The sequence below is a fragment of the Archocentrus centrarchus genome, chromosome 21, assembly GCF_007364275.1.
Source record: "Archocentrus centrarchus isolate MPI-CPG fArcCen1 chromosome 21, fArcCen1, whole genome shotgun sequence".
NCBI lineage: Eukaryota > Metazoa > Chordata > Actinopteri > Cichliformes > Cichlidae > Archocentrus > Archocentrus centrarchus.
Genome location: NC_044366.1, coordinates 14,059,382 through 14,085,728, shown reverse-complemented (window position 1 = coordinate 14,085,728; position 26,347 = coordinate 14,059,382). Strand labels below are relative to the sequence as shown.

The following is a 26,347-nucleotide window of genomic DNA, read 5'->3' as shown; positions in this document are numbered from 1 at the left end:
AACAACAGAAGTATAATAGTGGTTTGGAGTTACGTTACATTGTTACGACAATGCATTTTGAGTGGTGACACATGTGTTACAAATAACACAAATGACAGATGCATTTCATCTATGTGCCCATGTTGTGTACAGAACTTTTTATTAAAAGATATTTTGATGTATCATAGGAGGAAAACCACTGTTGTAACTGATACCATTAGGTTTCAGTTCCAGGGCTCTATTTGTAGCCTTATGCTTGACATCTGTCTGTGTGTGTGTGTGTGTGTGTGTGTGTGTGTGTGTGTGTGTGTGTGTGTGTGTGTGTGTGTGTGTGTGCGTGTGTGTGTGTGTGGTGGTGGGGGGTGGGGGGTGAGAAAAAAGAGAGAGATAGAAGCGAAGAGAAAATACTCTTCCTTATACTGTTCTGAGTTTGAAGAAGGTATTTATGTAAGGCTCAGAATGACAAAACCTTTTCATTTTAAGTATCTATATGTTCATCCAATCTATTCATAGTTGTGCAAAACTGTTTGATTTATGCTGTGCTGTTAAACAAAAATCAAATCATTCAGCACACTGGCACTAGGGGGAAGCATTCAGCCACTTAATGGTAGATAGTGTTATTTGGTTACACTGAATACATTTAAAAAGAAGGTTGCATAAAAAGAAATCTACACACAACTACATACTTGGAGTACTACAGTGTAATTCTGCATGTACCACAGGAGGGAGGAGTAATAAAAGACAGGTGTTGTGTAGCAATATGCGTCACACATTTACATTACACAACACTGGCAGTAAAATGCTCAGTGCCAGTAATTGAAACGTGTTCATTCTTGCTGTTTATATTAAGTTTATATGCTGAGTTTCTATCAGTATTACTGCTATAACTGCTATAATTGTTTTGACTACTCGTAATTTATGTGTTTTTCAATATTATCATTGTGGAAATATAAGAAGTACCCACATATTATTGCATTACAAAAAAAAAAACAGTGGCCATAATTATTAGAAAGAAAGAAAGAAAGAAAGAAAGAAAGAAAGAAAGAAAGAAAGAAGAAAGAAAGAAAGAAAGAAAGAAAGAAGAAAGAAAGAAAGAAAGAAAGAAAGAAAGAAAGAAAGAAAGAAAGAAAGAAATACCAGCATGGGTCAAAGGTAATATTCAGACTTGTTTTAAAAAGAAACAGACATCATGATGATAACACAACAGACTGAATCCAGGCAGTGTTTGGTGGACTAAATGTATTGGACACATGTAAGCTTTTGATGTAAAAAGAAGTTCAGGCAGACTATGTACAAAAGAAAAGAAGAAAAAAAAATGTGTGTGGGGGGGGGGGTACATGATACAAACACAAAGTACAACAAGCTAAACTGCAAAGGTATCTACCAACAAAGGGTAAAATGGGCTGATTCTGACTAAATGTTTCGGTAAAAACCACCTTGACTGAGACCGAGGCCTGACAAAGGCACTCCTGAGGTCAAGCTGAAATATCCACGTTCCAGTTTGACAACCAGTCACAGTAATGATGTCAACAAATGAACCAGACAGGCAATTTAGTGAGAGCCCTCTACTGTAGCTGTGGTAGTGGGCAATTCTGAAATCAACTAAGTCCTCTTTCTCTGACACGTATATAGATAAATGTGTTCAATTCCTGGACAAGACTGTGACCTTTATCCCTTTATTGCAATCTATTTCATAAACTGATTATATGCTTAAATATGAAAAGTAAAAACCATCACATGAAAGAAAGTGCAACATTTCCTACTAAATCATCAAGTACAACTATCAAGTAAATCCATGTAAACTTTGAGTTAAAGATCGTATTCCCTTCTACTGATAACTAGATTTAAACCACTACTCTTCAAATACAGACTGTGCTAATAAAGAAAAACATGCGACAGCCACACAATCTGCCTAATTTCTGAATGTCTAATGAAGATTACAGCATTGGCAATAAGTATGTGTGGTGTAGCCTGGGCAACTGAAGGTAGTAACTAGACAGCACAGATAGCACTTTATATGCATTTTGTCAAACTTGTGCTTTGTACATATTTTTTACATAATATTTTTGTATGACAAAGTGATGACCAAAAGTCAAACACAGGTCAAATTTTGACCAAATATGAACCTTTGTATGAAAAAAATTAATATTTTCACAGCCAATTTTGAGCTCTCAGTGCCCTTTTTAAACCAGACGGTCTAACTTTGAAGTCTGACAGGATTATGGATAGACTTGGCAAATAAGTTTAAATATTTGATTCAGTTGTTTGTATTTGATAGAACAAAGATAAATCCAAAATTGTAATAATAATATGAGCTGTTTCTCTCCAAATATGTTTAAGAGCATATTAAATAACTCTTGATCAGAGAAAACATAACTGTGAATACAATTTCTGTAATTCCCAGCAGCTCAACTCACACTTGCAACCATAAATTTATCTATATCTATATCTATATATATCTATTTTTATATATATATTAGCTTCAAATGTGAGTTGAGATATACATATATATATATATATATATATATATATATATATATATATATATATATATATATATATATATATATATATATATATATATATATATATATGAAGCTGGTTCTGGCCAACTAAGCAGCATTGTAGCACTGTTTTCACTGTGCCTATTATCAAGAGTCCAGCTGTAGGGGACTACTGTACACTAATGGGTCTAAGTGTATGTTACATAATGTCAGTTTTACTGACTTATTTTACTAGATTATTTTACAATGATGCCGAGCTGATTCCTGCTAGCAGGATGTCAGCAGTCATGGCTAACACTGTAAGGAAGCTAGTCGCCAGCTTACAGAGACATGTAAATGCTACCATAAAGATACATGATGGGCTACTTTTCCTCTGTCAGAACACTTTATTTTGAAAGTTTGTTTTCTAAAGGAAAGCTTGGTTAGCAACCTGCATTCATAGATTGTGTAGGTGCAATCCACAGGTGCATGATAAAAAAAAGGTCCTAAGTAACATGCAGTATAAAATACTAGAACATCACTCACCTACTGGACACAAACTTTGACAGAGTTAGACCAAAACTGGTCAAGAAGTCCAGCTCAGTGATTTGAATTGTAGAGGTAAACCATAGCAGACAGCTGCTGGCTTACAGCTGCCTGCTGCAGTTTTTATCAAGGGAAACATTTGTTACTTTTGGAGCCAGTCTCAAGTGGCTATTAAAGAAACTGCAAGTTTTGGCACTTCTGTGTTGGCTTCATTTTTCAGCCTTGGAGGGACCCAGAAGGGAGTACACGGGGCAGGAAATATTCATCCATCGCTGTTCAGGGTGTGTGGTTCTGTAATTATGTCACCTCACTTATTCATTTGTTCCAGTCATGATACTGACCTCTGCTTGAAAAAAGTTTCCTATGAAACCTTTTCTTAATTATTACTTGTTTTTAAATTGTTTATAGCAAAATAACTTTTTAACTTTGATACTTAAGTTGCATTGTTCTGATAGCATTTCTGAACTTTAAGGGTTTTACTAGAAATTGCTGATTTGTGTGGCATATATCTGACTGGGTTACTTCAAATCTCAAGTGGTTGTTTCAAAACAGAAATCCAATAGCAAAAGCTGACCTCAGCAGATGAAAACACTTGTCTTTACATAAATTTCAAGCTCTACATTTTCTAAATATTGGAAAATTTTGTTTATTTATTTAGGACAATATAATTAAAAAAAATAACCCATTGATTCATTAGAGCATGGTACATGCGGGAAATGGTGTTAAACTGACTTGCACCCTCAAGTGGCTTTTGATTTGGTTTGATTTTTGGTTTTGTTTTCACGTTTAAAAGCACCCTTTAGTACATAATCCCCCACACTGACATTTACAATGATGTCACTGTAAACCAAGCCGCATGACCTAACGAGTGTCATTATTTCTTATCTTTATTCTAAGAAATGATTTGTATTTGGTGATGTGTTCTAAAACATTTCCGGTTTTGTCATTGTGTGTTGGTACAAATTATTCTTACATGTAAGCTAATGGGCACAGAATTTGAAGAGAGTATTTGAAAGTTTATTTATTTATTTATTTATTGGTTCAATGTCCAAACAACTGTGAGACCTGAACATGGACAGGAATACCAGCCAATTTTAGACAGTAACAAACTGAAATTGTTATTATTTTTTTTTTGTAAGTTTGTAAAATGACAATTATGGGTTAATACAAAAGAATGAATATCAGAAGATCTGTTTCTTAAACTCTGGTATTGATATTGCAATCACTATTACTGTAGCTTGTACAGTAATTGCTTGAATGGCAGTAGTTGCAGACTAATAGACTGGATTCTTGATAAAACAAAATAACCAATCTTTTACCACATTTTTTTTCCAAAGAAATGCAATTTTAGTGTAGTAATTCAGTAATAAATATTATAATTAAATATAGAATGCATATGGTCACATTACATATCCTTGAATACACGATAACCCCCAATAGAGTATGCCACTTATGTATTGTCGTCACGGGGATATAATCTGGCAACAGCCTTAGAAATAAGAGGCCCCTTGTAACCTAATCGATTGCCGAGCAGGGAGGCAGACTGGGTCCACACTCTGTGATCCGTTTCTCTGTGTCAGACCAAGTTCCCAGAATAGCAGCTCGTGCGGGTTGTCTGTGGAGGAGATGGAAGAGGAAGTCAGTGGTGGATGTAACAACTGTTGCTTTTGCTGCTGCTGCGGAACCAAACTACCTGTCAGTCCGCGCTGCATGGTACATGTCGGACAAGAATGAATTCCATTTCAAGCCGAGACATTCAGTCTGGAGTTCATGGGATTATATAAACTCCTACGTGTTTAAGGTAAATTTAAAAAAGAGAGAGAGCGGGAGAAACCTTAGTGCGTGAATCGGTTTCCTGTTTGAACTATGTAACTGCTTTGATATAGCCACTGAAGATCGTTCGACTATCAATTGGCTACAGACGCTTCAGAGCTGCTAGAGGCGCATGTCTGCAGCAAAGGCAGACAAGGAGCGTCTGTCTGATGAATGGAAAGCCAGACGGGCTCTGCTGTAGACTGCGGTGATCGGATAACCTGTTGAATTGCAGCTGTCAGTCAGCTCCAAACCTTCCAGGCAACACAGCCAGCAAAAATCACTTAACACGAGAAACACAGCGCGTTGCCACAATAAGAACAAAAAGTCGCTTTACGATTTTTGCAGCTGATGGTTATTTCCAGAGATGCGCTGTTGCCTGCCAGGTATGCACTCTGTCCGTAGCCTACTACTTAACTTGCCTGATAATGTGCAAAATACACTTCTCTCACCTTTTTGTTGTTAGAGTCGCCTAAATATTTATTTGGCTTCCTAAACTAATCGTACAGACAAACTAGGAAGTAGTTTCAAAAGTGGAAGGCCTATATTTTAAAAGGACGATGTTTATTTAACTTAATACTGTCGCTGATGGGACAGTTCACCACTTTGATTATCGTTTGGAGTCGGTAGTATTACTGACTTTGTCCACCGTTTAGTTTGCCACCACATCACATTATTCCTATAGTCGGCAGCAGCAGCACCAGTTAAAACTGATGAAGCTCTACCGGTTTGACCTTGAGTTACATCTCCACAGTAGCTTTGTATCTTTGCCTACACGCGGATTTCCAGTTCTTTGGTTGTTGAAATAGCTTGGCTGCTCCCTGTCGCTATGGCTAATTCCTTAGGAACCGGTGGATCCAGTTTGATCCCTCTCTTTCTTCCTTACCAACTTGTTGAGTCTTCCCCCTTCTTTGTTCCTACTGTAAAAGTCCACAGTGTAAGACAAGAGTCGTGCGACTTCTAATGAAATGCTGTACATTTGAATCAAATCACCGTACACCTCGATGCGGCGGCGTGGGTGTCGTTTTTAACGTGGAAACTGGTTGGGACGCACGCAGAAGCTTTGACACTCACCTGTGGGACACTATCGACGCGCACCGCCTCAACTTTCCTCTGATTTTCTGAACTGACTCATATGAATTAGAAGATGTTTTTCGTTTTCAGTGGACTGCTAATGAGACATTTTGATCTAAAAAGAAGTATTTTCTTTCGTATTGAGACGTCACTGGACTAAATAGGCATATTTTACTCTTTGTTTCATTAAAGGGAGGTGGAGACAGTTTTGCCACCCCCTCCTCCATCCTTGACTGAAAGCACCAACTAATTTTGCACAAGGGAGACACTTGAAGGTAATTTTATGAATACAGCTTTTTATGATTGCATATTACGTTCTTGTTTTGCTTTCACGTTTCACTTTTAATTTAGTGGCTTATCATATAGAATAACTACTGTTTAAAAGAAATGGTTTTGCTTAGTTGCTGTGACTGTAAAATGGCCAAAGATTACCCCATGTAGGGAAAAGGAGGTCTTATTTATGTACTGACTCTAAGAACATTGTAGCTGACTCTTTGTCTACAATATAAATGTCTGATCATAAGAACTGAAAAAGGGGGATGTGGATTCTGTACTTGCACTATTTTTTTTTTTTTGAAGGGCTACCTTTTAAGTTCTTCAAGGAAGCCAGCAGTTGTGCAGTGATATAGTACAATTCTGTTGCGACACTACTGGAATAAAACAATAACAATGCAATTGTTGTGATTATAGTCACTTTATGTTTCTTGATTATAAATCCACTTGACTATAAATTTATATACTCAACAATGAAAGAGAGTTGAGCGATAAAGATCAAACCAAACTTTAGTTTGTAACTCATAAAAATAAGTAATCAACTTGCAACTATTTACAGCTTCAAATGTGTCCCACCATATGTTGTTAACGTTCAGTTTAAAGTTTGCAAACAAGTGTGCGTTACAGTGCATTTCCAGAAGGTTGAATGCCTTTTTGAGCTAATCCCATTTATTGTGTTGGTTGCTTGGTCAGCCTGTTTTGCACTAAAGTTCAGATTGTAACCTAATAAATGTTTGTGGTTAATTTGTCAGTGTGGTGCACATTTCTGTTTGTTTTCTCTTGCCTTCTTTGTTATTCACGCGACAAGTCGAGGGCCTCATCTAATCTTAAATAACGTTGGTGAAATGTATAACATTTATAAAGTGATTATGTAATTCGTGGAAAGAAGAGAATAGAGGAACTATCAAGTGAACAATTCAACTTCTTTTAGAGAACACTTTTTTATTGTAGAATGTGAAACTAAAACGGCTGTTCACACATTTAAAATACTTCACAGGGTAGCTTGCTAAATATACATGACTACTTCTCTAAAAAGAAAACTGCACAGACCTACTGTTGCTATAATACACTTCTGTAGAGTGGAAGTTGTGCATCTAAAGGTTTTTAGCAGCTGTAAATTTTGGCTTGCAGGTTCCTAGCTTTTATCTAAAGGTTAATCTTGCAGGTTTGCATTGTTATTTGTTGTGAGATGAAGCTTTAGCTATTCATGTTCTTCGTTAAACAAATGGAAAAATTACGAAAATTGCATATGTGTTAAATTAATAATGTCAGTGTCGCAGTAATACCTCAATTTTCTATTGCAGCACTCCCAAAGCACTTGTAATGGAGGCTTCCGAAGACTATCGTACTAGTAAGTCTTTATATCTATTATATCTAACATTCATTTGACTCTGTGACCCATACATTATAAATCAAGGACACAGTATAACCCATATATTAGAATGCATGTTCATATTCTACAGAATATGAGCATGATAATGATTGCATCAGTATTATAACTTTGACCTTAATAAGTGGTTTTGACTTTCACAGTGAATCCAACATTTTTACAGCAATGCTAATTTCATATTAAACCAAGAAAAAAAATTGCAATCACAACACAACATTTTAAGGGATTTTCCCCCAAGTATAGACTTTTTCCTGTTCACCCCTTACAGGTAGAGAAAATGCATTAGCAACATCCTGTTGAATGCAGCAGATACTGGATATGCACTTTGTGGTGCTCCATTGCCCTTTGCTGGTTTCCTTTGGGCAGGTCTCTTGAATATCTTCCCTGCCCCCCCCACCCCTGTATTTCGCTTTGGTGTGCGTATTTCAAAACAGGTAGCATGTTGTTGATGACAGCTGTGGGGACTTTTAGGTCTTCATTTGGGGTTTGTGCTTGTAGGAACACTTGGCAGGCGAGTAATGTTGGAGGTGGAAAAAGAAATGGAAGCTTTTCTTCTTCCCATCTATCTGTGGATCACATCTGAAATAAAAAAAATTTTCCAAGAAATAATTGTATATCTTGCAAAAGCCGCATATCATTAAGGGATGCGGGACGGAAACTGTCATTGCTCCCATGTATTTTATTTTCTCCTCAGTACTGGCGAGGCATTGCTCACTGTACTGTAGGTGAAAATTTAGGTCAAGCGTTCTACCCTTTGTGTCATATATCATCACAATCTCACACATATTCCTCTACACTCCTCTACATGTACACAACCACACTAATTCCTACATCCCTTATTAGATGGAAACATTCTGTTTACACATTGTTTCCAAAAATTCTGGAACACTGTGTGCACTGTAACAGAAAATATTGTAAAATGGTTTGCAGATCCTACATTTTATTGAAAGTAATACAAAGGCAGCATGTCAAATGTTAACAACAATATTGTTTTCGTTTGCATGTTTTTTCCTAACTGGTTGCCTTTATGGGCTGCAGTCTCAGCATCAGGCCTTTTTTTTTTACTACGAAGCCATGCTGTTGTCAGATCATAAATACAGAATGCAGTGTGGTGTTGATTTGCTGATATAAACAATGTCTGTTCTGGTAAAAAAAAAAAAAAAAAAAGATGTTGTATGCACTATGTATTTGCAAAAAGAAAGAAAGAAAAAAAAAATAGAAAGCTGTATATATTGTTCAATAGTCATAGCTACCGTGTGCACTTATTCATTCCCGTATAATTTTGCTTTAGGACAGCACACAAGACAGTTTTCCATGTCACTTCAGTCCATCTTAAATAATCTCAGGCACAGAAAAGGTGGCAATGTTTCTGAATCTTGTTTATATAGGCCACTAGCTTTCTATTATTTTTCTATTAGCTTTTTATAATATTTTTTTTTTACTTGCATTTGTTGAACTGTGTTCCCTGACAGTGGTTTTTAGTAGTAGTAGAGTAGTAGAGCAGCAATTTCCACTCCAATATAATGCAATTGGCTCTTGCTCTCAGAGCCTGAACCTTTGGGGCATGTGGTATTGGGTTTTTGCCCGTTGTCTCTTGCATACAGAGATTTCTTCAGATTCTCTAAATTTTTTTAACAATATGTGCTATCGATGTTATCTTTTGCAGGTAAAACTGTCCCCAGCTTTACTTCAGAGAGACAGTTTTTGTCTTTTTGTTTTATTTATAATTGTTTGTCGTCTCCATCTACTTGATGTCCCTAACCCACCTTTTTTTTTAAAATGTGTGGCTGGTATGAAACTCAAAAGGAGCCTATATTTGACAAAATGAATAAGTAGAATGCGTGATATTGACGCTTTAAATGAGTTGTAAGAGCAGAAATTCCATTTACTATCCTGCGATGATGAGTGTACTTTAGAAGTTATGCACTCATTGTGTGTTAGCAAAGTCAGCAATTATTACACCTACAAGTTTCATATGTACACATTTGTTCCTTTCCATTTGCCAGCGCATTAAATCATCCCAATTTGGCGTATTACTCAAGGAATCTTTACCTCCCCATGATTCAAGTGTTTGATATCCTAATCTGTTCATACAGGTTTGACTCAGCAAATCTGGGGCACCAACGCAAACCTCAGTCCCTGAAAACATATGTGTGTGTTGCAGTGCATTTTTAGCTCATCCCAGATTTGCAATTTATCAACCATTAAAACTTGTTTGTTCCAAAATATCAAAGGGGGTCTATGGCTCTACTGGATTCAGATCTGGTGACTGTGGAGGATATTTGAGTAAAATGAGTAAAATGAATTCATTGTCTTGTTCAAGAAACCAGTTTGAGATGATTTCAGCATTGTGACATGGCATGCACTATGGTCACAAATGAACAGAGATGGCCAGTAATAAAACTCAGGGAGACAGTGGCATTTAAACAATGCTCAATTGCTATAGTACTAAGGGGCCCAAAGTGCAGGAATCCCCACACCATTACACCACTACCACCAGCAGCCTGAACTATTGATACAAGGCAGGATAGAGCCATGCTTTCATGTTCACATGAAATTTTAACCCATCATCAGAGCACAGAATGTCTTTCCAAATGAGAACTGTAGCCTCAGTTTTCTTAGCTGAAAGAGTGGCATCCGGTGTGGTCTTCTAGCCCATCTGCTTCAAGGTTCACAATGCTGTTCTGTGCTCTTCTGCATAGCTTGGATGTAGCACGTGGTTATTTCAATTACTTTTACCTTCCTATTAGATTAAAGATAAAATGTACAATGAGATTAAAATATCATTGTACATCCTGTATAATGACAATAAAGGCATTCTATTCTATTCTATTCTATTCTATTCTATTCTATTCTATTCTAAAGCAGTCTGGCCATTCACCTCAGACCTCTTATATCAACAAGCTATTTTCACCCAGAGAACTGCTGTTCACTGGATGGACCATTCTCTGTAAACCCAAGAGATGGTTGTGTGGGAAAATCAGGAGATCAGTGGTTTCTGACATACTCAGACCAGCCCGGCTGACACCAACAACCATATCATGTTCAAGTTACTTAAATCACCTTTCGTCCCTATTTTGATGCACAACTTTAGCAGACTGTTGTGTGTGTGTTTGTGTCTCTGTCTGTGTGTGTTTGGGATTACCTAGCCATGGCGCTTTTAGGTGTCTGACAGCATCTGTTACAGTAATGGAAAATCCTCCATGACAAATCTGGGCCACTCCTGTCTCCAGGACAGTATTGCCAAGGGATAGCCAACGTTGGTCACCTGAGATTTCCTCCAACCCCAACCTGTGCAACCTGAGCCTAGGCTCAGGGATTGTATCATGGACAACGTCTCCCAGTAAGCCCCACTCAGTGAGGCTGTAACTACAATGGAACAATACCACAGAAAAAGCTTGTCAAGATAAGAGGAGCTGTCAAAGGGAGAGAAGATCTGACACGTATTTCTTTTTTCATGTATGAGAGGTCACTTAAGATATATTCAGGAAAAACAAAGTATAATAGTGCATCATTGTAGCAGTTCAGATGGAACATTATCACATTCTTTTGATTTTTTTTTAGGAGATTCCATAGCTACAGCTATCCTTTTGAGATAGTCGGGTAGTGTGGTGACACCATAATGGATACTTTACAGTTTTTCTCACTGTGGTTCCTAAGGGGTCACAAGGGGTGTTTGCCTGTTGCCACTGCATTGTTTTAGTGACCCTGATGGGGCCAGGGTGTAAGGGGATAAGGGATTGGTTTGGTCTCCCTCTGAGTGGACACGGGCTATCCATAGCCTGGGTTCTGTACAAACTGCTGAGAGACTGCAATCTGATCTACATTTGCTGAACATTATATTCCCATAGGTGGGTAAAAACTTTTGGGTAGTTGGCTTTTGCATTCTGTATGTTGAGCACCTTATGACTATTCAAAACATGTCTTGAAGTGGATCTGAAAATGAAGCAATTAATCATTTTCAGTCTGAGAAGTCAAGGATTAACACAATGCTTCTGCATCTTTTTTCTTTATTTCACATGGAATTTTTACTTAGCTAGACATTTGATTTATTTCTCTTCTGTGCCTGTATTAACTTAAATAGACCAGCAGTAAGTATCAGGTCAGGTATGGTATTTACTGTCACAGTCTTTAATGTCTTCCTCTGTAATGGCATTTTTTTTTTTCGTGCAACATTTCTTCTTAGTGTTAACCTCAGTTTTTAAACCTTTTCATATACCATCACCATACAGTTGAATATTTAACATCACAAAGAACAAAACTGGATTTTTTTTTCACATAACAGTGACATTGTTGTTCAAGTGCCGTATTGTACAGCACAATGCAGATTGCTATGTTTCTGTGTCTCCCAGGTAACGGCCAATGCTCTCCTGGTAAGGAGAACTCGAGAATGTTGGCGGATATATCAGCACCTAATGGACAGACAGTTCCTCAGGGTCCTAATTCCCCTGGTGGTGAGTGCTCAGTTATTAGATACACATTTCTGGAGTCTACCAAGAGCAGCTGTAGAATGAACAGAGGCAGTTTTTTCATTTAAATGTGCACTAGATCATACAGGTTAGCTTTGTCTTGAGTTTTTTTTCTCACATAAAAAAGAAAATTAAGAAAGGAAAGATGTACTGTGTATCCCCAGAGTAACTGTCAGCTGTTAATGCAGAATACATAGCTGGTACATTTGTAATTGGTTGCACCAGGGGAATTACCATGGCAAATGTGTGCAGATCAGAAAACAGATGCCTCTGATCATTTTTCTGGTGCGTTGCATAGTACTTTGCAACATGTTTGTTTGATTGTGTTTGAATTTGGGTAGAAACTGCAAAGTGTAAAAAAAAAGGAAAGAAATAAAAAAGATCCCATACAACTCTAAAAAGCTATCCAAACATGTAGCAAGAATGACATTCTCATCTTAAATGAAGCATTGAGAATTTTTGTAAGAAAATGAATGAATAAAACATAACTGAAGTAACACAGTGTTACAGAAAGTAGCTGCAGTTTCCACAGTAAAGCTCTTGTGCAAAACTGCGTCCTATTGCGCCTTATACCATGCTGCAGTTTGTCTGATGTGTTGCTTAGTTGCTTTCAGACTACCGACTTATATCTTAGATTATCTCTAGCAATGTCACCATGAAGCAGCAAAGTAAGAAAAGGGGAAACAAAGTCAGACAAGGGACCTCAAGTGAGAAAAGGGGAAGCTTGTTCCCACATGTTTAGAGATGCAGAGAGGTGGGCTGTGCAATGGTTTTCACAGGGAGATACTTTTCACCAATAAAAAGCTGTTGTCCATCCTCTAAGTTGCCTAACATGGTTGCCATTTGTGGTTTTGTTACAAAAGAAAGGCTGCGGTTACTTCTAATCACCTACTGAGCACGAAGGGGTAAAAATTTTGGTGGGAAATTTCTTAAACTTGCAAGGAAGAACACAAAAACTGTACAGCAGTTATATTACTGTCACTCACTTGTAAACAGTGCAAGACTCACTAATAAACAGTGCAAGACTTGAATTGTGCTCTAGATGACAGATTGAGGGGCGGCAGAATCTCCTCTTAATATGTTTCGGGGTTCAGTCACCCACTCAATAAATAGTGATCGTGATTCTAGATTATCTGTGTACTATATGAAAATTCAGACGGAATTATTTTCCTGGCGGTTTTTCTGTCATGACAATTGTTTCAAGTGTATCCTCATCTGACCACTCTTTGCATTCCACTCTGCCACACTGGAGAGACAGATGTAAAGATGCAAGGAGCTGAATAGCAAGGACGTTCAGGTCTGCTCCGTGTTGCCAGGATACAGCTGTCGAAGACAAGCTCGATTGCAACTTGGGTATTGGGATAAGTGTTTTTCTGTACAAACTGTGGCATTGAAAAACATGCATTATCAGCTTGAACAATGCAGTTTTTATATGCATGTATTCAATCATAAGTAATGACTGAATACATACATTTCTTGTATGTTTTCTGTGAGAGTTAACTCCAAGTCAAGGAGAACAACTGCTAATTGCTGTCTAATGGGAGGCTTTAGTAAACCGACCACATATGTTCATAATACTGACTATTACTGCATCCCAAAACAAGACAGCCGGGATTGATGAGTTGTAGTTGGTAGTTGGATAACTGCTTCCTGTGCAACACATAAAGCCCCTTAAGCTATTTACACGATTTTATGTAGTGCATAGAAAAATCCACTGCAGGCTCATATGATTTTTTTTTTATATTAAAAGTATAATTCATGCAAGAAAAGCCAAGTAATCCCTGTGCATATGGCTTTGATATTGCTACGTATGACAGATGTACATAGAACAAAGACGTCAAACGTGTGAAACTTTAAATGTGACTGTAAATGCTTCATTGTTCTTGATCACAGCATGCATTTGGTAAGATAGCGTATGTGTGTAAATGACTAAAGATACAATTTTGTCTGCTGTGTTGATCTTGTTGATTTTATCCTATAGAGTAAAAAAAAAATGAAAATGATTAGAATTCTCATTTTTGTGGATAATATTGCATATTGCTTGGAACCAACAACTAGAAACTAAGCAATTAGTTTCCCATCAGCTCCTAGCCACACGCACACATGCACATGCATGTTCACACAGCCCCCCCACACTCACACACACATATTCACACTCACGCATAATATTGCACAATATTTTGCTTTTGCCATCCAGTCAGTCTCCCACTGCTAGTCAGCAGCAGCCAAAAAAAAGGCCTCTGGCACTCCTTTTCTTTCCAGGGACAGCCAGAAACTAGACCAGCCTGTTTTTATGTATTTTTTTTTCCTTTCTGTCTCTTCTTGTCACCATGTCAAGCCATTCTGACGCTGTCTATGAGATCAGTTGGTATGTAAATAATGTGCTAAAATGATTCCCCCTCTGTTTATAATGATATATTATTCTGTACTTCTAATCTGATTGACCTGTTCATTCTATCTACGGTACATAGCAAGACATGATCAAATCAACCCCTTCAAGTCCAGTTCAGTTTACAGAAGTGACTCAGCCTTGTGCTTCAACCCTAACTTTAACCTGGTTCAGCTCCATTCATTACAAATCAATATGACCAGAATTAGTGTAATGCGTATTTACCTTTGACAAAGTCATGTAGCCAGCCTGGGCTGGATATGGTTCATGAGTGCTGAGGACAGCATTTCTGTAGTAAAAGTAGATTTCTGACACTCATTGTACGCCTCACACTTGCTGTAATGGAACACATCAGGACTGTACTATGTTTTGTTTTTTTCAGAACTGATAATTAAGCAAGAAGAAGAAATCACAGAAGAGGCTGACAACAGAAGTCCAGCACCCGAAGAAATAGGCCAAACAGGAGAAGAAGTAGTAGCACTGGAGGAATCCATGAGTGGCAGCCCAAACAACACACAGGATGGATTATCTGGGCCAAATGTGACAGCCGAATCTGGAAATCGACAAGCAAACGGTACTGATTGTATTTTTTTTTTCCAAATGCCATCAAAAGTCTGTAAAGAAACAATTTGGCAAGATCGACATATCTTTGATGAAAATCTTTGGAGATGAATGATCCACAAAGAATTTATCTTTTTCGAACCATTAAACCAGCATGTAAGTGTCCCTAGCTTTAGAGTGAGTTGTTTTCCTCAACAGTGGGTGTGGACTGCCTTTTTTTTGAAACAATGGCTGTGTCTTGGAATTATTATCAAGGAAAAAAATATCCTTGGAATCCTCCGCAACAGGTTTCAATTGACGACATGACTACTTTGATTATCACAGCTCATATTTCTCTTTTCCATCTGGTTCTGATTAAAAGATTTCTCATTAGAACTTATGAAAGTAGTCCATAAATATATGGGTTTGTGTATATGCTTAGACATTGTACCACTTGTGCTTATACTACTTAACACTACTTTGATCTAAGTTTACTTCAGCCCAAAGTATTTTTGAATGCTGAATTAAGTACTGCACTGATTACAAAATATTATTGATTCCACAACAGTTTGTGCCAAATATATTAGCCTTTTGTTTTGAAGTTTTGGCATTATAACTGTGGGGTTTAGTACTGCAATGGGAGGTTTTATTGAACAGTTGTTTTGTTTATTGTTTGTTGTTCATTAGTAGCTGCAATGTTCAAGGAGTCATATGTCGTGATAATAATTCAGTTGGCATATTTTAAAATATGAATAAAAAAAAATCCACTTTTAAACCTTCTCTTGGTAGGTTTGTTGACATTTTCAAAAAAAAATATCCACAATGATTGTGGTATTGACTTCCTGTACCTGCCTCTCTCAGGAGACAGGCCGTTCCAGTGCAACCAGTGTGGTGTGTCGTTCACCCAGAAGGGAAACCTGCTACGACACATCAAGCTCCATACAGGTGAAAAACCCTTCAAATGCCCCTTCTGCAGCTATGCCTGCCGGCGGCGCGATGCCCTCACTGGTCATTTGCGCACTCATGCTGGTAAGCCTCCTCCTCAGCCTCTTTTCTTCCCTTTTTACTCATCCACTTGTGCTAACCAGAAGAGACTTTGTTGCAGCCATCAGAGACTTATTGAAAAAAAAAAACCCTCAAGTGATTTTACTGCTGGGTTTAAATTCTACAAATACTTTATATATATATATATATATATATATATATATATATATATATATATATATATATATATATATATATATATATATATATATATATATATATATATATATATATATATATATATATATATATCAGCTCAACAGACAACATAAGCAGTTTCCATTTCCATACTGAGGTGAACAATTAACTAAAAAAGTTTATTGCCACATACTGTTATCCACTTTAATAGTCTGTATGCTGGCTGGTGAGACCATGTCTTGTCTTTTAGAAAGATGTTTTTTTTTTTTTTTTTTATCTGCGTGTTATATACAGCGCTGTGAGTGCTTTGTGGTTAGGTACCAAGAAACACGCTGTTCCTTAGTCGCTAAGGAGGAAACAATCTGTCTGTTGAGAAACACATGGGGAGTGCTGGCTGTATCAACTGTAACCCACTTTCCTATATGAGGATGTGCTCTCCCTTCTGTTGCGCCTTTGAAATCAGGGTCAGACAATACCGTCATTTCTGTCTGTGATGCCCTACGGGGGTTACTCATATATTGTTCTCTTTTCGTTAGAGGTAACTTTTGTGCTTGTGTGTATGTCCGTGTGTTTATGTATAGTTTTGTCTGTTTGCAAGTATACTTTTTCTCTTAGAAACTGTTACTTGCAAGCTTCTTTTACACACATCTTACTCTCTACTATCAGCCACAACCATTTTCTTCCTTTCACATGTGTTCACCTGAATTTGTTTGTCCTTTAACAGCTGTTAAATTTGATGCTTCTGAACAATGATTGGAAAATTTGACCTGTGGGTGCAGTCCTGACTTATTTCCCCTCTATGTTCAGGGACTACTCAGTATCTGACTGGTGCAATCCTGGCATTTGTGGTGTGGTGCCCTGCCAGGAAGAACAGGTGGAAAGAAAAGAGAAAAAGAAAGCATTAACAGGGAGGTCAGATGAGGAAAGATGGAAGACTAGAGTTAGAGACAATTATAGCAATGGCTAGAGTATACCTTACGCTGGCAGATGACATTCCTCATTCAGGCACAGTTGATTAGTGAAATAGTAAAGCAGGAAAATCAGGGACGTGGGTTTTATATAACTTAAGGTCAAAATTCAAGCAAGTTCCTATTTATTAGGCAATGAAGTGAGTCTGAGTTCACAGTGGACCATTTGCACGAATAAGAATAGCACCCGTAATGTGGATTCTTCGTCTTCGTCCAACATCTGCAGAAAGTTGTGTGTGGGTGGTTACATAAATATGAAAAACTAATAAAGCCTATGTAGTGTGAGTGAGAGTCTGTATAAGCCACTGAGAACAAGGGAGTGATAGTCATGTTGACTGAATCTGCCTACTCCACTGTTAGAGTACTGCACGGCTGGAAAGCAAAGGCAATTATTTCCATGATGACGTTTCATTTTGAAGTAACTCTTTCATTACCAAAATGAATATTGCTGAGATGACCCTACAGATACACCGCACTTCCACACTACCCACACTTTGATAATATTGAAACCTTTTGTCATTATGCAGTACTCTTGTAACTGGTCATACTCAGAAGAAAAAAAAAAAAAAAAAGGATAATAAACCCCAGTTTCAAGTTCAGCCTATGCAGTCTCATTCATAGACCACAAAAGTACTGAATGACATATACAGCAGAAAAAACTATTATCATTTTAAATGATTCACACAAGAAATGTAAGCTTGGCCATGACTGGTCGTGTCATTGTGTGACAAGTGGGTTTTATTTCGTTCTCATCATCAAAGGAATAGTCGAATACAGGCAGTATAACATTTAGAACTTTTTTTTTTTTTAATAACTCGACTTGCCTTTCTATGAGAGAAAGAGTATTTCTGTTAACATGTGAACTATCACCTAGCTCTGAATGTATGTGTAGCTTGTGCGAGTGCCTGTGTGTGTTACAACCTCCATGCTCAAAGTGAAACATTTTGGGTTTTTCTGTTCTCACAGTGAAAAGAGCACTGGATCAGCCTCACATCTTCTTCTAGTAATACTGTCACCATTATGCTGCTGAATGTCTACATCACATTGCTAAATGTGTCGTGTTTGTCATATTGGTACGCTGTTGTGGCCTTCAGTTCACTTCATGACTCATTAACATTTTGAGAATACTCTGACACAGGTCTCAGACCTTTTCCTCCACAGTGTCTGGGATTTCACTTATTGAAGTATGTTGCAATGATATATATTTTTTTAAAAAAAACATTTTTGATTCAACTTCTACATCAGTATGGACAGTATGACATCACAAGTCAGCTGATAACTAAATGACTTCTTGGTGTACAATCATTTAGTTAAACAACATAAATCAAGTTCTAGCAAAATTAACTTAAAGTTCATTTGAATACTTTGTGTGAACATTCACTTAATTTGTTTAATGTAAACTTGATGATCCATCGGTGCCTTGATCCATTGAATGCTTTTTAAAACACACTCGGTGCATGAAAGGAAGTGACCGGACTAAGACAGATGTAAAGAATATGTCTTTATCTTTTCACTCGTCTTTGTAGGAAGGATTCAAATTAAATAGAACAATGAATCACACTCCACCTCCATAGCAGTTTAACCTGGAGTTAGTTTCCTACCACCATGGGATGCATGATCAATTCCATTGTTTACTCATGCTGTGCCACTGCAGTGGGAGTTTGCTGCACAGACCAAAGCGTTTTGAAATACAGACTTCATGGCGCAACAGTCTTGGTCGCCCACAACTTGTGTTTCTGTCTGGCAATAGTTGTGTGGAATCCTCACACTAGTAGTGGAACCTCCATGATCTCAGAAGCTTGGTTTTGGTTTGTTTGTAGTACTGACTGTTCACAGTGTTTACTACTACGCATCACCTAAATACTGCAGCATTGGACACTACCCACTCTCTGTCTGCAGCGATGAATGAAATTAATAAGCCTCACTATCAAATGTCTTTGCTTTTAGTTGGCAAACCACATAAGTGTAACTACTGTGGGCGAAGTTACAAACAGCGGACATCTCTAGAGGAACATAAAGAGCGTTGCCATGGTTACCTGCAGGGTATCGGCTTGGATCGCAATGCCAACACTGGGCCTTACACAGGTGAAAAATTGTGCTAAAACTGAAACCAGTAAAATTAAACATAATACAGGATAATGCCATTAAGCACTAATCACCAGTTCATTAATTTGTGCAGCTTTTGCTGTCTTTTGTATACTTAGAAACTGCTCAGTTAAGGTATTTATTTTACAAACAGCATTATCTATGGGATTAGGTCAGAACTGGATTTTATTTTTTTATTTTTAAAGAAAGTTAATATAAAAGCTAAATTCTAAGCAAAATTCATCTTGTTTTATTATAAATGTGATCTCTTCAGGTTTTTTTTCTCATTAACACCCAGCTGTATTCTTAATACTTGTCCTTCTTTTTTTTTTTTTTTTTATCACCTTTTCAATCTTTTTAAGGTGAGATTCCAAAAGAGACAAGGTCCATGCCAGAGCCCAACACCATGGCTACCTTTGATAGGCCACCTGTGATTGAAAGGCTGCATAGTAATGTAGGCAAGAGGAAGAGCACCACACCTCAGAAATTTGTGGGTGAGTCATATATGCATGTCAAACATAGTCAGCAAATTATCTACTTTAATTACTGTGGAGGTAGAGCATTTCGTATGTTTCTTGGGTGGGGTGGGGTAGGAGGGTGGTGGGGTTGGGGTTTCGAGGATTCATTTCTTGTTATTATCTTCTGCACTGATAGTATCATGCAATGTTCCTGTTTATTTTTACTTTACTTCAACTTGACTCTGACTTATAAATCATGCTGTATGTTTCTGTAATCATATAAATATGTTATTGTTCAATGTTGAATTTATTAAGCTTAATTGTTTTAAAGGAGTCTTGCAAATGACTGCACTTGAGCACTAACAGAACAGATTTTTTTGATCAACTTACCTGATTTTAATTTTTGAGCTTATTTAATTTGAATTTGTTTTCCCCTCGCTCCATAATTTTGCATCTTAAAGTATGATATAGAATAACACAATATCGCCTTGGCCTACTTTTTTTTTTTTTTTTAATTTGCCACACTATTAGAAAAAGAGATTGAGCAACTAGAGCAAGCAGATGACTGAGAGGCAAGGAAGTGTTTTTTTCACTCTGTGGTTACCTACACCTGTAACTTTGCCATTGCTCTTATCGAGAGAAAACAGCTTACCGCATCCCTGTTCTCGAGGGGTTAAACACTGCAGTCATAGATGGATGGGGCTTTCCACCCATTAGACTCAAACATCATGCACAAAATGTGAAAAACAAGACCAAAATATCAGCAAGCTGTAAGCTTCACTGGCTTGAAAGGAAATTTCAGTGTTTACATTTGTGCATGTGTTTTCCATTTGATTGTAGCTAAAACTAAGAGTATTTTCTCCACTTACGCTATTGCATCTATGCATATATCTCATTTGACTTGTTGTGTACATGCAGTCATGGACTACTCTAATATTTGCAGGTGAAAAGATGGCTCGCTATAGCTATACTGAACTACCCTATGACACTGGCCTTGGCAAGTATGAGAAGCAGGCTGAAATGATTCCAGCCCACATGATGGACCAGGCTATCAACAATGCCATCACATACCTGGGACCAGACACCTTGCGTCCCATGCTCCACCATCCTGGTCCTTCTCTGTCTATGGCTGACATGGTGCCCATTGTCAACCCACTCTTCCCTCATGTCCTACCAATGGGCCAACGAACAGAACGTTCGGGAAACTGTGACACACTACCAACACAGCCGCCTCAGCCCCATGAGTTCCCCAGTTATCCCACCTCAAATGGCCCCACTGGTTTAATAAGGCCAGGTAAGCAGCCCCAACAAGGGCAAGAAGAATCACCCAGCAACAGTGGTGTTGAATCTGCTGACTCAGCTCGCAGCAGCCCTCAGGACAGGCACGGCTACCATGGCAGCAATGCCCCTATGGGTCTCAGGTCCCATGCCAGTCCAGCAGTGGTCTATTCAGGTGAGCGGGTTAGAGATGCATCACCTAGAAGTGGGGCAGGAGTGGGGGCTGGGATAATGCGACTGGCTACAGAGAGAGCTGGGAGCCAGGAAGGGGTACGAGTGTTTGGACGGGAGGGCCAGGAATTAAGGGCCTTCCAGTGTGAGCACTGTCGAGTACTCTTCCTGGATCACGTCATGTACACCATCCACATGGGTTGCCACGGATACAGAGATCCACTGGAGTGCAACATCTGTGGACACCGGAGCAAGGACCGCTATGAGTTCTCCTCTCACATAGTACGTGGTGAACACACCTTCCAGTAAGAGGATGGGTAGAAATTTAGGGAAAGACAAAATAAGTGAAAGGAGCAATACCCTGATATCCGTCCTTCTCTCCTCTGAGACTGCGTTGTTGAATAGCACTGTAGACAAGTGTAGCACAATCACAGACTTCTTTTTAAGCTACTTATTGTGAATTTGAACAGTTAAATAATCACATGAAGGTATGGGCCAAAGACACATTTTTTTTTAACTATTTAATTGCAGTTAATGAAAAGGAAGGACATTTTTTTTTTCAAAATCTTATTAGATTCTTTATCAGAGCAGCTGTCAGAGGGCATTGACGAGTGGTTTTTTTTTCAGTCTATTCTGAAGTATCTTCTTTTGTGTTTCTCTCTCGCCATGCTTTTATTTGTGATAAATGTTTGCATTCTTAAGACATGCATGTAGATGGTAGATTAGAACATGTTTCTGCCCTGTGGTCTCAATGTGGTTGATAAAAATCAGTTTCAGGTTCACCAGACAAAACATCATGGCTGCAGGTGGTGTGTAATGATGCTTAAAAAAATATCATTTTCTTTTACAAACTAGTAGCACTTATTCATTATTGTACAAATTGATCATCAGTGCTATCAAATGTAATAATGTACTGAATACATTCTGGCTCTATTGGGCATGCCAAGACTTTAGACTGTGCTATCAACCCCCCATTAATAGATAAACAAGCTAATTTTTTGGACAAACTTTCCCATGAATATAAATTTTTTTAAAGAGAGAAAATGTAGGCTTTGTATGTAATTTATAAAGACAAGTGTCGATACAAATGGCAAATAAATGTATCCATAAACAGAAAAAGAAAAATACAGATGCATATAACATTGCCTTGCAAAATTAAATAAGACTGTTTACAGGAATATTACGGTTTGTGTACACTGTTATATTCCTGTTTTAGCTATTGGTATCTGCCTCTCTCATAATTAACAGTTGAACAGATTGAATATTGAAATTATTGAAGGCATTATTATTGTATTATGCTATTTTAAATTTCTGCAAATGGTGCACGTTTTTTGTTACCGTATCATACCACCCATATTTTCCATCTCTCAGGGGCTTGTAAGCATTTATGAACCATTAGTGCAGAAAAAGAAACCACCAGCTTCCTGTTGGTGGTTTGTCTATTTTGTAATTTTAAAATCCTGTCAAATAAAAAAGAAACTCCCTAAAAAAGAAAATCTTAAGCAACAATTGAAAATGACTTTAGGCTAATCTTAACCTGATAAAGGTATATTTTAAATATGCAGACTGGAGAACAAAAGAAAACCATTTGCAGATTTAACAATTTTGTAAATCAAAATGTATATTTTGATCCTGGATTGGACTAGAATTATCATGAGGTTGCTTAGCAGAGCACTGAGAATACAGTGAATTTGGAATTAGATTATCTTATATATTTATCAAAGACAAATTTCAGTTTGTCTTACATTTTGAGCTCTTCCTATTCATATCTCATGAAATTGAAATTGTTGCTTGTATCGAAACTTATTTCTCTCTGTTATAATCAACCTCCATTTAAAAAAAACAGGAAGTAAGAAAAATCAGTCTGAAAGTTAAAAGTAAAAAGTATTTCTAGTAAATCTTGTTGTCCCTATGACTTTAAAAAGTACAGTCATGGACATATTTTTCTCATTTATTTTCTTTCTCTAAGCTTTCAGGGTAAGATGTCCAAATAAATAAACTTTTTTTTTTGTTCCCTTGTGGAATACTACTGTGTCCTGTTGACTCAGATGTTGTGTTGCTTACAGTTTGAGTATTCTAAACGTTGAGTATGATGCAGTAGTTTGTTTAAAACTGGCAGACCACATGGACAGCATTAAAAAAAAAAGCAGATGGTGGTATAGGAATGGTTTCCTTTTTGATGGATTAATGATTGTGAAGTCATTTAACTGGCTGGCTGCAGTATGATTCTTTATGGCAGTGGATACCAAAGTGACAGCGCTGGATGTTCTCTATTGTACCTCACTTCGTGCTTTACTGTATGCTTTTCTTTATTACCTAATCCACTTTTTGAATTAATCAGAATGTGTGTGTGTGTGTGTGTGTGTGTGTGTGTGTGCGCGCATACGTGCGTGTGTGTGTTTGTGTTTGTATGTGTGTGTAATCATTCTATTTGTAGACATGACTAATATAAGGAAATGTCTTTTTTTCTAAAGCTAAATTCCTAAAATTGTCATGTAATAATATATTATTGATCTGATCTTGTTTGCTTAAGGCTGCCTTTACTCCACTCCTCATAAGCCCCATCTCCCACACAAGCAGATACACACTAATGTCTGTTTCTCTTCATTGCTCTCGGAATGTCACTCTTTGAATTGCCATAATGTTACCAAATTTATGTATGACCTTTGACAAAGGGGACCTAGAAAGAGACAGTATGAGCAAGAGGACAAGTTCAAGGTTTGTGAGTACCGTGTACTACTACTCTGAAGACTCTTCCGAAAATTGTAGCATCCCAAATTGATTCTTTAAACCTCTAACATTCAAGGCTCATGCAACTGTAAAGGGGTAGTAGGAGATTACCACCTCTGAACTTGCTTGTCCGTCATCTAGCAGTACATTGAAGGATAACACATTGTGATCCATGAGGCCAGTTCTTTCAAAGTTACTGTCTCTTCTGTGAAAGGACTCAGATAAGACTGTGCTTGGTACAGTAGGTCATGCACTTTATGTCTCTTTAAAGCAGAAATGTAAAATGTTTTCTAGTTTTAATGTTGAAGTGTAGTTACAATTCCGAATAATCACTGTCAGAACACAATTTAGACTTTTGAAAGAACCATCTTGGAGTGGCACACTGGAAATTAAGACTTTATGTCCATGCTGTCTAATGAACATGTACTATTTTTATTGAATTAGGACTCAAAAAACTGTTGGTATTATTAGTTTTGAACATCTATTGTCTGACATCAAGAAGAGGCTATTACACTCTAAGGTTAAACTCAGTGAACTCTTCTTTTTGTTCAATATCTACTTGTAATCAAAAGGCAGCTTTTTCTCTGTTTACATGTTGCTTCTTTTTATGTGCAACTGGTGCCCAGCTAGCATAAAAAAACTTACAATTTGTAAAGTTTTTGGCACTAGAAATTGTTTACATCTTGCAGCTGTGATATTGACTCTGTACATTCCTCTATCATATTATTTCTGTATATTTTTGCCTCTAAAAACAAAAACAAAAAAAAACTTTATCAGTTTATTTATCCTTTGGTAAAATCTATGTTAAGGATACCCAGATTTTTCTCTCTCTATCCCAGTACAGAACAGAACAGCTTAAATTTAATGTAGGATAATATATTAAAGTTTCTTTTTTCTTAGGGTTGAGTTGTATTCAGTAACACTCTTTGGGATACAGGTATATCACAGTTATATTTATCTATCTGTTGACAGATAGACATATTTTTGTCTCACTTTTTTTCTGTACTAAAGCAGCCATATAAACAAACAAAAAAAATATAACAAAAAAAAAAAAAAGGTCTATTGTCAGCTTTCCTAGTGAGTGAGGACTTTACTTGAAAGATTAATGCTGTTGTTACAGATTAGGGGAATGTTTTTTGTACAGTGTGGTAAATGTCTATTTTTCTGCTGAAATGTTGCAAATAGTTTTGTGAACTTTGTGTGTGTTTTTTTTATTATTTAAAATGTTTACAAAAAATGTAAAAGGCAGGGTTCCGGGTGCATTGTATTTTTAAGAAACAATACAAACAGTGTATATTTGGCACTGAATATGAAAAATTATCCATATATGTGTGCTGATTGATCAACTTTGATATCGATACCAACTTTCTGATGTGAGGGCTCTCAGGTATTTACATAGGTTGTTTATTTTTACGTCTCAAAATATGTGATTTATTTATGAAAAAAAGATGCATATTGAATTTAAATTCTATGATAATTTCTCTGGACTTAACACTGAATACGGTGAAGGAAGTTGGAGTATTCTTAAGCCCTTTTTTTTTTTCAATAACAACCATACATGAAGACACACTGCTGTGAAGAATTCAGTGTATATTTTGAGGCATGACATTCTCTTTACTCTAGACATGGTTTTACTGCTTTGTCGGATTCATGAATTTTGAGACAGGAGGACAAACATATTCCTGTATTGTTTTCTGCAAAACATGCAAACTGTACCTTACTTGCAAATAAAATATTTTATTGCAAGACAAAAAAAATGGAATGTTAAAATCTGTTGATGCAACATAAGAAAGTTTAAGTCAACATCCTTCGAAAACGTCACTTTTCCACTTCCACATTTTTCTTTGTTGTTGTTTGAATGTGAATTGTGCATCTTGCATCTGTAATCTTGGTCATAAGTGATGGTATTCCAGTGTTTTTCACAATGAAATTGAAATGAACACACACACAAAGACCAAATAGTGAACTGGTCATCAGGTGACACTTGAACTGGTGACTTTGGGACTCACAGGATTTGTTGAGATCCTAGTCTGTTGTGTTTGAATGATCTTATCAGCCAAAGTCATTGCTCTTTGGGGTAAGTTTAGTTCTATAGAATAGTTTACTGAAGATGAAGAAAGAATTTTCTTAGTACTGTCTGTATCTCTACTTTAATTTCTGCTTCATATTATGAAAATAAAGTATATCTCAGTTGTACAGATTTATGCGTACTGTCAGTTTAAGTCATATAAAAGGCCAGTCTCATAAGCAGGAATAATAAAAAGAAAGAAAAAAACGTTTATTCTGAAACTAACTGTGACCATGTCTGATAAAGCAAAGTGGTTATAATTATATATAAAATCAGATAGTAATCTACCATGAGAACCACTGCCAGCACCAAGCAGCAATGCATTTTTTAAATAATTCAAAAATAGGTCATCAGGTGGCCTGATTATTTTGACTTCAGGGAAACTTGGGAACTTTAAGCAAGCACTGAATACTAGTAACACTATTGCCAAAATGTTATGTTGCTCAAATGCT

At 37.1% G+C, this 26,347-nt stretch overlaps 1 protein-coding gene across 1 annotated transcript; it reads left to right on the top strand.

The window, feature by feature from the left end:
* Nucleotides 1-4,696: 4,696 nt before the first annotated feature.
* ikzf2 (IKAROS family zinc finger 2) lies at nt 4,697-25,498 on the top strand. The gene is made up of 9 exons (XM_030757393.1): nt 4,697-4,809; nt 6,087-6,169; nt 7,472-7,518; nt 11,910-12,011; nt 14,798-14,989; nt 15,817-15,984; nt 19,053-19,190; nt 19,553-19,684; nt 20,592-25,498. The coding sequence occupies exons 3-9, from the start codon at nt 7,491-7,493 to the stop codon at nt 21,404-21,406; spliced, it is 1,575 nt and encodes a 524-aa protein (XP_030613253.1). The 5' UTR covers nt 4,697-4,809; nt 6,087-6,169; nt 7,472-7,490; the 3' UTR covers nt 21,407-25,498.
* Nucleotides 25,499-26,347: the final 849 nt, after the last annotated feature.